Below are 13,243 nucleotides of genomic sequence, written 5' to 3'. Positions count from 1 at the left end.
GGAAAGGGATGGTGGTTAGGGTTGCCAGGTGTCCAGTTTTGAACAGGACAGTCCAGTATTTGAGCATTCTGTTTGGGAAACAAATTGAGAAATATAAATGGTATTTTCTAAATAAGATGTAATGGAGATTGTGATGTAATGTCAAGCATTTTTGTTGAAACCATCTGGCACCCCTACGGGTGGTCTGGCATTGCCTATGCTCGCTCCTAACCTGGTCAAGCTTTGCACTGGTGCAGTTTCCCCCAGAGCACGAGCACTAGCAGCGCACATCTTGTCAAGGCTGAGTTTGTCCAGGGGCTGAAAGCCCAGCCTGGGCAGACTGTGAGCTCTCTAGGAAAGAACCATTCGCTGAGATTTTTTTTTTCAACGTGCCTAGCGCCGTGGGGTGCCTCCATTTGAGCTGCCTCTCCTCTCACGTGGGTGCCCTGCTGGAAATCTGGGCCTGCACGCGGTGAGTGGAAGAGGCGCCGCCACGGGGGACGCTGCGCGCCTTTGGCAGCCGCAGCGAAGGAGGCTTCAGGCTGCAGCTCGCCGGCCAAGGGAGCGGCCGGGGCTCTCGGGCGCGGCGCTGGGGGATTGTGGGGATTGTAGTAGGGGAGGCGCCGCTCTGCGGGCGGGACTCCACTTCCCGGCGGCCAGACGGGCGGGCGGGGCGAGCCGGGCACGGCGGCCCGCAGCGCTGCGGGGAGAGCGCGGGGCAGCCTCCCGCCCGGGCGAGCCCGCGGCCCCGGGGCGAGGCAGGGCGGGCGCCGGCGGCCAATGCGAAAGTGGCTCGTGCTGCTGTGCCCGTGCGCGGTCGGGGTCGCGCTGCACCTCTGGCTGCTGCTCAGCGGCCCCGGGAAGCAGCCGGCAGGTAGGCAGCCCGCGGCGGGGCAGCGCCCCCGGGGACACGGGAGGGCTGCAGGCGCGCGGGGCGGTGGGGGCTGCTGCCGCTCCCCAGCCGGGGAGGGGGCGTGTGGAGGTGAATCAGGGGTCAGGCACCCACCCCGAGGAGGAGGGCTGGGGCAGGAGGGACAGGTGCATGCCCCGTTTGCTCTGGGGTCGGCGGGGTTCCCGCTCCCCTCCCGCTCAGCCTTTCCCAGCTTTCTCACAGGAGAATCCGGGAGAGGGGCTGTAAGGCCGGCCGAGCGCAAAGGTGGGCTGCTAGCCGCCAACCTGGTCAAGTAGCCTGGAGGGGCTTGCAAATCATTCATTTGAGGACTGCTGGGAGACATTGAAAGATCAAATCAACTGCAGAGCGTTTGGCCAGCCATAGCACTGACAACAACTATTTATTTCAGTTAAAATAAATGCTAAATAGCCATTAGATTATATACAAGCAACAAATTGACTTAGTCCCTTGAGTTGAGAGAGGTAGCAGTGAGGCTCCCACCCTGAAAACACTTAAGCATATGTGTAACTTGACTTAGGTGAAACAAAAGGAAAAACTATACAGCACTTTAAAAACTAACAAGATGGTTTAATAGGTGATGAGCTTTCATGGGCCAGACCCACTTCCTCAGATCATATTCTGGAAGAGAATTGGCATGACCATATAGACCAAAGGAATACAGTGGAAAAAAGTGAACACATTAAAAAACTGACAAATCAGATTTAGTACAGAAAGTGGGGTGAGGGGGAGGGAGGGAATAGCTATTTGAGTCAATGAATCAGGGGTGATAAGTGGGAAGCTATCTTTGTAATGGGTAAGGTAATTAGCATCTTTTGTTTTAGCAAGATCAGACTAAGGCTATCTCTCTATTACTATTGACTTAGGTGAGTGAGTCTATTCATGCAAACTAGGGGTGTTAACCCTTTTCCCCCTTACCAGGTGATGCTCACAGGGAAAGCAGTTCTAACTGGGAGCCCTGCTGGGTCTGGACTGGGCAGCCATCAGTGTGGTTGGCCCAGCTGGGCTGAAGCAGCTCCCTACCCACTCCCCAGCCAGGCCCACCCCACCGCACCGCTCCGGCCCAACTGGATCCACTGGATCCTGGTTGACCAGTTAAACGTAACATTTAACCAGTTAACTTCTTAAATGGGGTATTACATCCCTAAAGCGGACAGATTGTATTAAAGATCACCACCTTTTCCCTTTTAGGGAAGGATTGATTGTTGTGTAACTCTTGAAATGATTGAGTGAAGCAGCACATGCTGGGAACACAGCTGTTCAGGCATTACATTATTTGAGAAATTCTAAGCAGGCTGCCTGAAAATATTTGATATATAGATTTAGTGCGGAGACAGTAGAAAGCTTGTTTGTTATTAGATAATCTACAGAAGAAACATTCATGAAAAGCTAAAGTGGATAGGAAAACAATGAAAAATTATGTAGGACAGAAGAATAATTTTGTACCCATATTTTTAAGGTGAGCTAATTCATTATAGTTCAGGAAAGTAGAAAGTAATATGTTTTTTTCACAGACTAAGGACGTGTCTAAACTGGCAAGTTACAGTGCCATTATTTTCTAGCTCAGGGGTATGAGCCACCTCGCCCCAAGAGCGCAGCAAGTTTCAGCACTGTAAAACACCTGTGTAAACAGGATTCCAGTGCTGTTAGCTACTCCCCTTGTGGAGGTGGTTTACAAGTGATAGGAAAGCTCTCTACCAGCACTCTGCCATGACCGCACTGCTGCCACGGCAGCACTTAAGTCTTGAACATGTGTGGGCCTAAAGGCTTTATTTAAAATCCTGTTCCCATTCAAGTCACTGACAAAATTCTGCTTGATTTCAGTTGCTCAGGCAGGACAAGGCTCTGTTTGGACTTTGTTGTATAAGCAGAACCAACAAGGATTTGTATCACCCTTAATATACAGTGGGTTTGCACTGATATCCCCGGTCAGAACAGGCACTGAGATTACCCTGCTGATGGTGATTGTTAGATGTTGGTGACCATTACTAACTTTCCACACTACCTGTTAGTGAGTTTCTGAAACTTAGCTGTGGAGTTTTAAAATGTTCTGTTTTGAAAAGTGACTAAGTAAAAGTGGTGTTTTATTACTCAGCTGATCTACTTGGAGCTGTATTTGGAGTCATGATAGCTAATTTTATTAACAAAAATATGCTTATAGTACTGCTAATTCCTATTGCCTAGGCAAAGCCTACTGAAGTAAGAAGGAATGAGCTGTAGTCTATTTCTTTCTTGGGCATTTCTCTGAAAATTGTTCACTAAATTAAACAGTCAGATAGTAACACCTGTCTAACAGATACAGTCTCACTAGAGTTATGTAGATGTCAATGAGGGTGTGTTTTGGCATAGATGTTGATGCATGAGCAGGAAAAAAGTAGTTTTATTTTCCAGTTCTGAGGTTGAACTTGCAGAACTCTCTGTCAGGGACACCCCCCCCCCCCTCATTTTTTTTAAATTTGATCTGGAATTGTGGAGAGGAAGGAAACATGTAACCCCATGAGGCCTTCTTTACAGTCACTTTTCAGCATAGCTTTCAGATGTAAATGTTTTCAGAAGATGATCTATCTAGGTGGAGAAATGTCCTTGTAGAGAAAGATAAATGTTCTTTAGGGGTTGATGAAAAATATTTACACATGAGAATAAGTATAGGCTGTTTATAGTTCCATATCCTGTTACTGAGCCATTTATACTTTCACTGCTCTACTTTTTCACAAGTTGTAGTAAAACTAATCATTCATATTTAGCTCTTATTAGATAATTTCAGATTTGATGACTTCCCTGGGGAAGTGATCCAGCAAGAAAGAGAGATTCCTTTCTATCTTCTCCCACACCTCATTTCTGGTGCTGACTTGTATCCCTGGAGGGGGGGGGAGGTCAAACTCTACCCAGGAAAGACAGATTCACAGTTTCACAAATGCAGTATTAGGGTAAATGATATAGTATTTGTATATGAAGACAGTATTTTATTTCCATGCTGTGGATTTCCATTTCCAGACATCAATTACTCTTACCACGACAAACTCTAGTTCCTTTCAAGGCAACAGCAAAGCTTCCATTCATTTCAGTAGGACTAATATTTGCCCCTAAGTGTCAAACTGTTGATGATTTGGGTATTAATGTATTGCTGTTTTGGAGCGATCAGTCCTGCAAATGCTCCTGTTACTATCCTTTATGCTCACCATAGCGAGTAGCCCATAAGACTACTTGTGCTGTGTCAGACAGCAGGATCAGCCCTTTAGTAGTCAAGTAAATGCACAATATTTTTCCCGGATGTATTCGATTTTGCAGAACTTGTTTAACCTATAGAATAAATCAATGAACCTGAGCAAAGAGAAACATAGGAAATTTTCCCTCATGTTAAGTGTAAAAATGAAATATTTGATGGTATGGAATAGTTTCCTGGGGAAAGTGAAAACTCCAGCATTTTAGAGCACTCTTGCACAGTAAGTGAAAGGATTATATATATTTAGTAGCTCATGAAAGCATCTAGAAACACACAGTAGGAAACATTCCTGCATTGGCAGAGAGGAAAAAAATATGAGCTAAGAGACCTCTTTCATCTCTGATATCTGTTGTTCTGAAAAAACTTTAAAAACAGCAAATTGTCCTGCAGCACGTTAGAGACTAACAAAAAATGTAGAAAAGCTTCAGAGGGGTAGCCGAATTAGTCTGTAACAGGAAAAACTTAAAAAAAACCCAAATAGTCTAGTAGCACTTGAAATACTAACACAACATGTAGATGATGTTATGAGCTTTCGTGTGCAAAACACTCTTCAGAAGAAGAAGTGGGTTGTGCCCACAAAAGCTCAGGAAACCATCTACATGTTTAGTTAGTCTCTAACTGCTGCAGGACTATTTGCTGTTTTTTTCAGTTACAGGCTAACACAGCTACACCGCTGAATCTATTGTTCTGTGATTTTTGTTCTTCAAAGTGCTTTGTGAACATTAATGAAGTGAGGATGTACAAAGTTGGAAATAGCTTTTGAAACGTGAATTAATAAAATGATACAGTACTGTATGATAAAATGACCCTTGTTGCATTTTATTGTTGAGTATTTATTTTTATTTCCTGTGCCTGCTGCTCCTTATGACTTACCACCTGGATTACTTGGAATGAACAAAAATTGAATTGGTTTCAAAAGTATTTTGTGGTAGCTGAGGCATAAACTTGTATTACTGGTGTGTGTGCTGGCATTTAAGTAACTTTTGTCATCACAGCAGTCTCATAATTAGCCAGCAGCATGGGTCAAAGGCAATGTAAAAGTGATCAGTCAGAACATACTGACCCAAGTTCACCCTAATGTTACTCCACTGTGGTAAGGGTATTTGCACTGTGATTATTTTGCTCTTTGAATGGAGGTTTCCTCTAGAAATTGAGCTGTATAGTGTGTTAACAGTTGTTCATGTTGCTTGGTGTCTGGATAAGTCAGATGCATTTTGGAAAAAAGGAGAAATAAGTCTGGAAATGTAATTATAAAATGAGGGTTTGGCAGATGTGATGTAGCTGTACTTTTCTCGAACATAAATTTCCTCTATGAAGTGCTTTTTAAGAAATTGTATCCACATCAAAGAGTTTCAGCAGTTTTAAAACTAATTTAATTGGTGCAAAATCCTGTGTAGACACTAGGGAGGTAAAAGTGTAGCTCTTTAAATGGGTAGCCAATAAGATGCTTATCAGTTACCCAAATGGTTACACCTTCCTGATGGTGGTGACCGGCATGCTGGGGATGGCAGGCTGGTGCTGGTATGAGCAGGGAGCTGTCTTAAAAGCTGGCTCCCAGCACACACCAGCTCCCAGATAGCTGGATGCCACCCCCCACTGTGAGTGCATGTAACTGTGTAACCATGGAAATCTTTCAGTTTACTTCGTTTCATCCATGTGCAGATTTTATCCATCCATGTGCAGAATAAATTTTAGTGCACTAAGGCATAGGCAAATGTGCACCACCAATTGAAACTAAAAACCTAACTATGGGCACTTTGCTAAACAGCTGGGCAGCATTTGAGCCTCTTCCAAGTGGCCACATAAGTGCATAGCTTACAGGGAACAATAGTAGATGCTATTATTTTGGATTAAATAGCCAGTTTGGTTATCTTAAATTGGGAGAAATAAATTAAGCTAAGTTAATATTTGCCTCTTTAGAGTCTACATTTTCTTTTCCAGTGATTTAACTAAACTAGTTCAAGAATGCATCATTAGTTAAAACAGTGCAAGTGTGTGCATAAATAAGGCCTTGGGTCCAGTCTGTGGTACATGGTGTCCAGCTGCCCATGAGATAGTATTACTGCCATGCACTGAATGGCATGTGTGTAAGACTGCCAAGGCTATATAAGGCATAAGGAAATAAATGGAGCAGAACCAGCTAAGAGAAGATATATGAGAAAAAGGGGGAAGAGTAGGAATTGCAAGAGGAAATGGGAGCTACTTCTGATATTGCAAGGGGCCATGCTGGTTGGAGGAGAGGGGGTGAGACGCTTATCTCCACCCCCACCCCCGTGGGGTTATAGCTGTCACAGACCCCATATCTGGTCCCTTGCTGCCTCCCTGTGGTCATTACACAATAACTGTCCCTGCTAGCAGCCCCCTACATTTCCATATTATGAAAAACAATCACATTCCAAGCATATCCCATTATCCTGGCACAACCAAACCCTGACCTTGCCTTACATTATGATAAGAGGAAGCTGCATACCAAATTTGGTGGTCCTAGCTCTGACCTTTTAGAAGGAGTTCTTAAACGGATGGATGGATGGATGGATTTGCTAGCTCACTCACAGACAAACTTTCTCAGATATATGGTGGATAAGATCCATAACAATAAGCATTAGTGGAAAACATGCAGGCTCCCGAGGAGACAGAGAAATGCTAGTCTATGTAGAAAGAAAATATTTTTAGGGATTTTTTTTAACCCTTCTGATTAAGTTCCTAGGTTATGTACATTCTTTCAATTAAACTAACAACTTTCTATCAATGGCATGTGAAGATTGAAAGTGTGCTGGAAACATCCATGTTAAACAACTTACGGAAGTACTTCAAAAACTAATATTGTGTCCCTTACTGTAAAATTCTACAAAGATAGAGTGAGCACTCTGTATGATTTTCAGAAATTTTATTTTACTTCTCTTCCACTTAATTCCCAGGTACCATGTGTTCAGTTGTCATGGCACACATTTCCATCCCTTTTTTTTAATAAGGGCAGTGGTGTAATGGCTAGAAATCTGGAAGATAACATTGCATACTCTGGTTATAATGGGTAACTGGCAGATATTTTTAGTTGCGCTGAAATTTAGATCTTTTGTGCTAGACCTTGTCTTTAATGTTTGCAGTAGTTGTGTTAAACCCATTGAGTCCCAGAGTTCTTTTTATTTAAATTGTTTGGTTTAGGTCTGGGATTAAGGAGAGTGAGATGAAAGTGATCCCTCATTCCAGCTAAATATAAACCTGTCTCATTCAGCGTTAGAATGGCTGAATAAGCCAAACAGTGCAGATCCACATTAAAGATGTCCCTGATTGGTGTTGGGTTCTGAGCAGTACTTTTCAGGTTTTTCTCTAGTTAAACTCTCATAGTAAAGGAAGTATGATTTTTGTAATCGCTACATTTTAAAAACAATGCTTAGCAAGAACTAAATGTTATTTATTATTAGCATTTATAATGAAACCCATTGCTCATATCTCTTGGGACAACTCACGGCCACAGCTGATTAAGGCAAAACATTTACCATCTATTGGAAGATAATGCCCCCAACACTTTTCCCCACTCTCACAACTTTACAAGAGACTAGGGAAGGCCCTGCCAATAAACTAAATGGCAATGGAAATTAGGCCAGAATGCCCAAAGACATGCTTCTTAACACTCTGAGTGTGATCACGCTCAGGTTAAGTGGATATCTGTTGGTAGAATAGTGTAGTGGTGAAAGCCCAATGCCAAGAATGGTCAGACGCCAGGTTTTGTGGTAGGTCAGAGAAGAAAAGGCTGCTCATGAGGTTAGCTGAGGCCAGGCTATTTAGGATTTTGCAGATTGTAAGCAGCACCTTAAATTTCACCCAAAAGGTTTTTGGTAGCCAATACAAAATGAGAACAGCTGTGATGTGCTTTCATGGAGCAGCTTGCTCAGAATGCAGCCAGGCTCTCACATAATTGGCGCTCTCATCATTCAGCCAACAAAGGGGTTTTCTTTTGTTTGCTTTGAAGGTGTCATGCACTTTGTTACTTTAGTTTACCAGCAGTCATTTTCTCAATTCTCTCCAGTAATAATTTCACAGTTGTGTTATGGTAGTTGCTGCATGTTGAGAGCATCTTCCAGGGTTTTGACAACATAACACAAATGTTGTTTTTGTTTTTTAATGCTGAGGACACTAAATACACTTACTTTTGATGTGTTTTTAATTAGTTTACAGCTCAGACATGTGGGATTATATTTCTATAGTAAATTGTTGTTTTAAACTCCTAGGTCCCCTGGCTTTCTTTCCTCAGTGGGAACTGAAACATTACGATGTTATTGTTGGTGTATTATCAGCTCGACACAATCATGAGCTGCGGAACGTTATAAGGAACACTTGGTTGAAGCACTTGAAACAACATCCAGCACTGGGCCCTCGGTAAACTACCAACATTTTGTATCGTATTTGGGCTGAGTGAGAAACTAGAAGCAAAATGAGTAAACGTTGTTTGTTTCTTAACCTTTATTTTGAAAAAAAAAATCCCATATGGCCTCATGCTTGCAAACACTTTTTATTATGGCTGACAGGACACTTTCTTAATTCCTTAAAATTTTATAAAAGTCATATGCAGTCTGGGTTGAAATGGATATTTTGAATGCAATTAAAATTTGTTACTTGAAGGTGTGCAAAAGTGGTTTTTCATCCATTAAGAAATGCTCACAGTGTTGTTCGGTGTAATTGGATGACATAAGTGGATTTCTTTTTAAGTTGTAGTAATTAGCATCCATGTCAACTTAGTTCTTTTTCGATGTCAGGAGAAATGTGGTAGCATGATAAAACAATAGTAAGGATTTATTGCTGAGCATGTGCAACAAAGCTATTTTGGTTGAGGGTGTAAAGCTATATCAAAGTACTAATCTCTGTTCATTAAAAGGCTGTTTATTGAAATCCCTGTTTTTGAAGTTGTTTGTATACAGCCAAATAACCACATTTCCCATGTTTGTTGTGATCATTCACTTACAGACATAGATTAGGTTGGATATTAGGAAATACTCTTTCACTAGGTGGGTGGTGAAGCACTGGAATGGGTTACCTAGGTAGTGGAATCTCCATCCCTAGAGGTTTTTAAGTTCCAGCTTGACAAAGCCCTGGCTGGGATGATTTAGTTGGGGTTAGTCCTGATTTTAGCAGAGGGTTGGACTCAAAGACCTCCTGAGGTCTTTTCCAGTTCTATGATTCTAGGGGCTTTAAGTCATAGGCCCTGAAGTTATGTATCTCTCGGAACAAATGGCCTTTGGTTCCTTGCAAGATTGAGCCCTTACTAAGGTTTCATGCAGTGTTTGGGTGTTTTACTGTGAGTCAAAGGAAGAAATTAGCAACTTTCAGTGCTAATGCAACATCAAGGGTCAGAGTTTTAATCACATCAAAATCGGGAAGTGCTGTCATGTTTTCCACTGTAAGCTTACCTTATGCTTCGTTACAAAAATGTGTACGTTACATGACCACTCAGTGTAGCAAGCTGTTTAGCAGAGAATACTTGAGCACAGCAAGAGAGGATCATGCTTGCCAAGGGAGCTATAATTTTGAATTTCCCTTCCGTTTTGGAATTGAACTCTCAACCTTAAAATTGCATTGAAGTAGGTTTCTATTTTCTATATTGAATTGCTTGTTCCTCACGATTGGAATATCTAAAATGAGATGGATGTTTTAATAGTTACAGAACTTGCAGATATATCCTGTTATTTAATAAAATGAGCAATAAAACAACTGATAATGGGCAATTCCTCATTCTGCCTGATGTGACTAGCTTCTTAGTTAACTATTTTTTTAAATTGAACTACTAATCCTCTTCAAATAATAGCACCTGGCTGTTTGTGTGTATTGATACAGTGTTTCATTGGAGATTTGTACAGCTAATGCACTAAAAATAAATAGATTGTCAAGAATATCTAAATGCAATTGTTTAAATACAATTTTATGTTTTAATGGGATCAGAAAGTTTAGACTATAGGAGAGATCTTTGTATTGAGATGTAAATAAATTACTGGGGTTAATAAAAACAAATTATTTTAGTGTCCTTGTGAAGTTTATAATAGGTGCTCATGGCTGTACTGTGCCGGTGGAGGACAGAGAAGATCCTTACTCCTGCAAACTTCTGAACATTACTAACCCAGGTATGAATGATGAATCTTCTACACTGCTATATTATATTAAACAGAACCCTCTGTGATGCAACACACTGATAGTTTAGTGACTATTCTAAGTAAGGGCCCGATCCTGCAAATACTATTGGACATAGCACGTACTCTCTATGGAGACACTTATATAGCCCACCTATGAGCACCATATACAGACACTTATGGGGGAGATTTTCCAAGTACATAGCACAGACCATTGACTTTCATGAGTGTTGGATACCTTTTGTGCCTCTGAAAATCTCCCCCAATTAATTTACCTTCTCAACATTTCTGTCATGTAGGGACTATTGTTCCTGTCTTACAGACATGGAACTGAGTCCGAGAGCATTAAGTGACTTGTTCAAGGTTGCACAAGTGTGTGTTGTGTTAGAGCTGAGTACTGAACCCAGATCATCCAGGTCCTGCATCTTGGCCACAAGACCATGTGAGTTCACTTCAGTAGAAATGAGTACTATATCTGATAGTGTTTCCAGAATTTGTCCGTAGGAGAAAAGGCAATTGTTTAATATGTGTCAGAAAATACTTGAAACATCACCATGAATAAATACATAAGTAAAATTATATTTCCTGCCTTCCATTTTTCCTCTTTTGAATATTTGCAACTATTATGTTAAAATTTCAATACTGTGATCCCAACTCCTGGTAGAAAAATACTTGGCACTTAGGAATGAGTCACCTTAAATGCAAAGTCTGCTAATTTGGTTCCAATTAAGCAACAGTCCTTGCCATTCAGCCTCCCAAAGATAAATCACATTTCTGAAGGAGACTGAATAAAAAAGCTGTCCTCATTAGTAGAATAAGGTGTTATATATGAGTGTGTGCTTCCATTCAGTTCCCTTTGCATGCTCAGGCACTGACTTACATAGACTGGTAACCAACAGGCTACTAAACAATTCTAAGCTTCTCCTTACAGTGATGTGCAGTCATCTTTTTTCTGTAATTTGATTACCTTTGTGCACTTCATCAGCTATGCTAATTATTCATCAGACATTCCCATTTATACAATAATTCCTCATTTAACACGTGCCCGCTTAACACGTTTTCACGATAGCATGATTTTTTTTTTTAGGGAACGTTTTTTGAATTACATGACCATCCCCGGAATAACACGATTTCTCCAGCCGGCCCATTGCTGGCGGCTGAGCAGGGCTTCCCCTGCCTCCCTGCAAAGTGGTGGAGGGCTTCTCACAGACCCATCATAGGGGCATACTCCCAACTCAATCCCCCTCCCCTTTCCTTCCCTTCCCTTCCCCAGAGCCAAACACCTCCCCTACCTGATGTAACACAGTCCCCTTTCTCCCCCAACCTTATGTCCTGATCCCAACAGACACCACCGCTTGAAACGCAACCCCCACCTTTTCCATTATTTTCAGTGGGAAAATTGACCCCCCCCCCCCCATAACATGTTTTCACTTAACACGATCATTTTCTGAAACACATCTATAGTGTTAAATGAGGAATTACTGTACCCAATTCCAGAATGATAAATCTGCTCACATGACTGGTATAATCCTCATTCTTTTTTTTTAATACAGTTTTGAATCAAGAGATTGAAGCATTCAATCTCCCTGAGGATACACCTTCAGTGCTTTCTGAAGACCGCATTGTCAGTGTGAATTTTCGAGTTCTTTACCCTATCGTCATTACCAGTCTTGGTGTATTCTATGATGCTGATGATGTGGGATTCCAGAGGAATATCACTGTAAAACTGTACCAGGCAGAACAGGAGGTACAGTATTACAGCTATCTTACCAATGCACATTTTTTCTTTCTATTGTGAATTGGAGACACGCAGATGTATGTGTTAATGACCTAGTAAATTAATGATTTCACCTACCTACATTAATAAGAGAGAATTTTCTTTCCCACTGCAATCTTTAAAAACTGTCAGCTGAATAACTATAAATCTTATTTTTCACTAGAGAATGTTAAAAAAGGGGATTTACAAACATTAAATGTTAAAATATTTTTTCTGTATAAATGTAACTATTTTTCAGATTAGTAATGTGTTTTAACAGAAATGCTTCTCGATGAAATGTTCTTTTTAATTCCAAGATAAAACTGCTTTAGTTGAAATTAAGGTTAGGAAAGTTTATCAGTGACTTAAGACTTGTGTATATGCAAACAAAAATCACCACCTTTTGAATGTTTGAAAGCAAGAAAATACAGTAAAGCTAGTAATTCTTGTTTTGTAGTCTCATCCACTCTCTATCTATACAGCTAAGTATTGTCATGCATGGTTATAGTTTAACACATAATGAGTATAATTACTCCATATAGTTTTCCAGCTCTGTTATGGACTCCAGACTTTAGGTCACCTGTAGTCATTGTCATTTTCCTTATTTCCACTTCCCTATTCTGGGATGACATCTTTTATAGCCTTCTTCCAAAACCCTGTCTGTCATGTAAATTGGTCTCTCTAAGGTCCTCTGATAGCTGGTCCTTGTACTAAGTCTTTGGCCTCCTCTTTTGTTGTCTTCCATCCATGGTCATTTCAAAGGACATCTTACCAATATAACTGACACCAGGCTAGCCTGGCCTCTTTCACCTTGTCTTCAGATGGGAACAAACATTGGACTCTCAACTTTATTTTGTTTCCTACCATGGAATCGCCAACCATTTGACCATCTCATCATCTTCATTTCCCTAGCAAATTGATTTCTTGTGGCTGGTCAGGTCTCTGGTGGAGTAGGAGAGGTCAGATTACAGTTTTATACAGTCTGCCATTTTAACTTTATTGGTATCTTTTTATCACACAGAATCGGGGTCAGCTCCTGCCATGTGCACCAAGCAGCTTTAGTACAATGCTGGGCATCGCTCAGGAGGGTACCACTGTCAGCAACATTCATTGATTCTAGGTATTTAAATTCTTTCACTCTTCTAAGACCTCTGCCCGTAATACCCTTTATGGTTGGTCCTACTCCCTCAGTGGTCAATTCCTTAGTCCTTACCAGTGTTCTATGTCCTGCCTGCTCCTATGTTACTACCCTTTGT

The 13,243-nt window shown here is 41.4% G+C and overlaps 1 protein-coding gene across 5 annotated transcripts in view; it reads left to right on the top strand.

Annotated features, from left to right (window-relative positions):
• Positions 1-640: 640 nt before the first annotated feature.
• B3GALNT2 (beta-1,3-N-acetylgalactosaminyltransferase 2) overlaps positions 641-13,243 on the top strand; it is a 40,631-nt gene continuing 28,028 nt past the window's right edge. For 4 of the 5 annotated variants that reach the window (XM_075924796.2, XM_075924793.2, XM_075924795.2 and 1 more), the window contains exons 1-4: positions 641-853; positions 8,342-8,489; positions 10,125-10,225; positions 11,785-11,978. In XM_075924796.2, the coding sequence (XP_075780911.1) occupies positions 760-853; positions 8,342-8,489; positions 10,125-10,225; positions 11,785-11,978 (537 nt within the window). In that variant the 5' untranslated portion in view covers positions 641-759. The remainder of the gene's footprint in view (positions 854-8,341; positions 8,490-10,124; positions 10,226-11,784; positions 11,979-13,243) is intronic. The other variant, XM_075924791.2, reaches the window with a different exon arrangement.

Source organism: Pelodiscus sinensis, chromosome 3 (genome assembly GCF_052426305.1).
Source record: "Pelodiscus sinensis isolate ZL-2025 chromosome 3, ASM5242630v1, whole genome shotgun sequence".
NCBI classification, from domain to species: Eukaryota; Metazoa; Chordata; order Testudines; family Trionychidae; genus Pelodiscus; species Pelodiscus sinensis.
The sequence above is the reverse complement of the archived record's forward strand: the minus strand, read 5'-3'. Positions and strand labels throughout refer to the sequence as shown.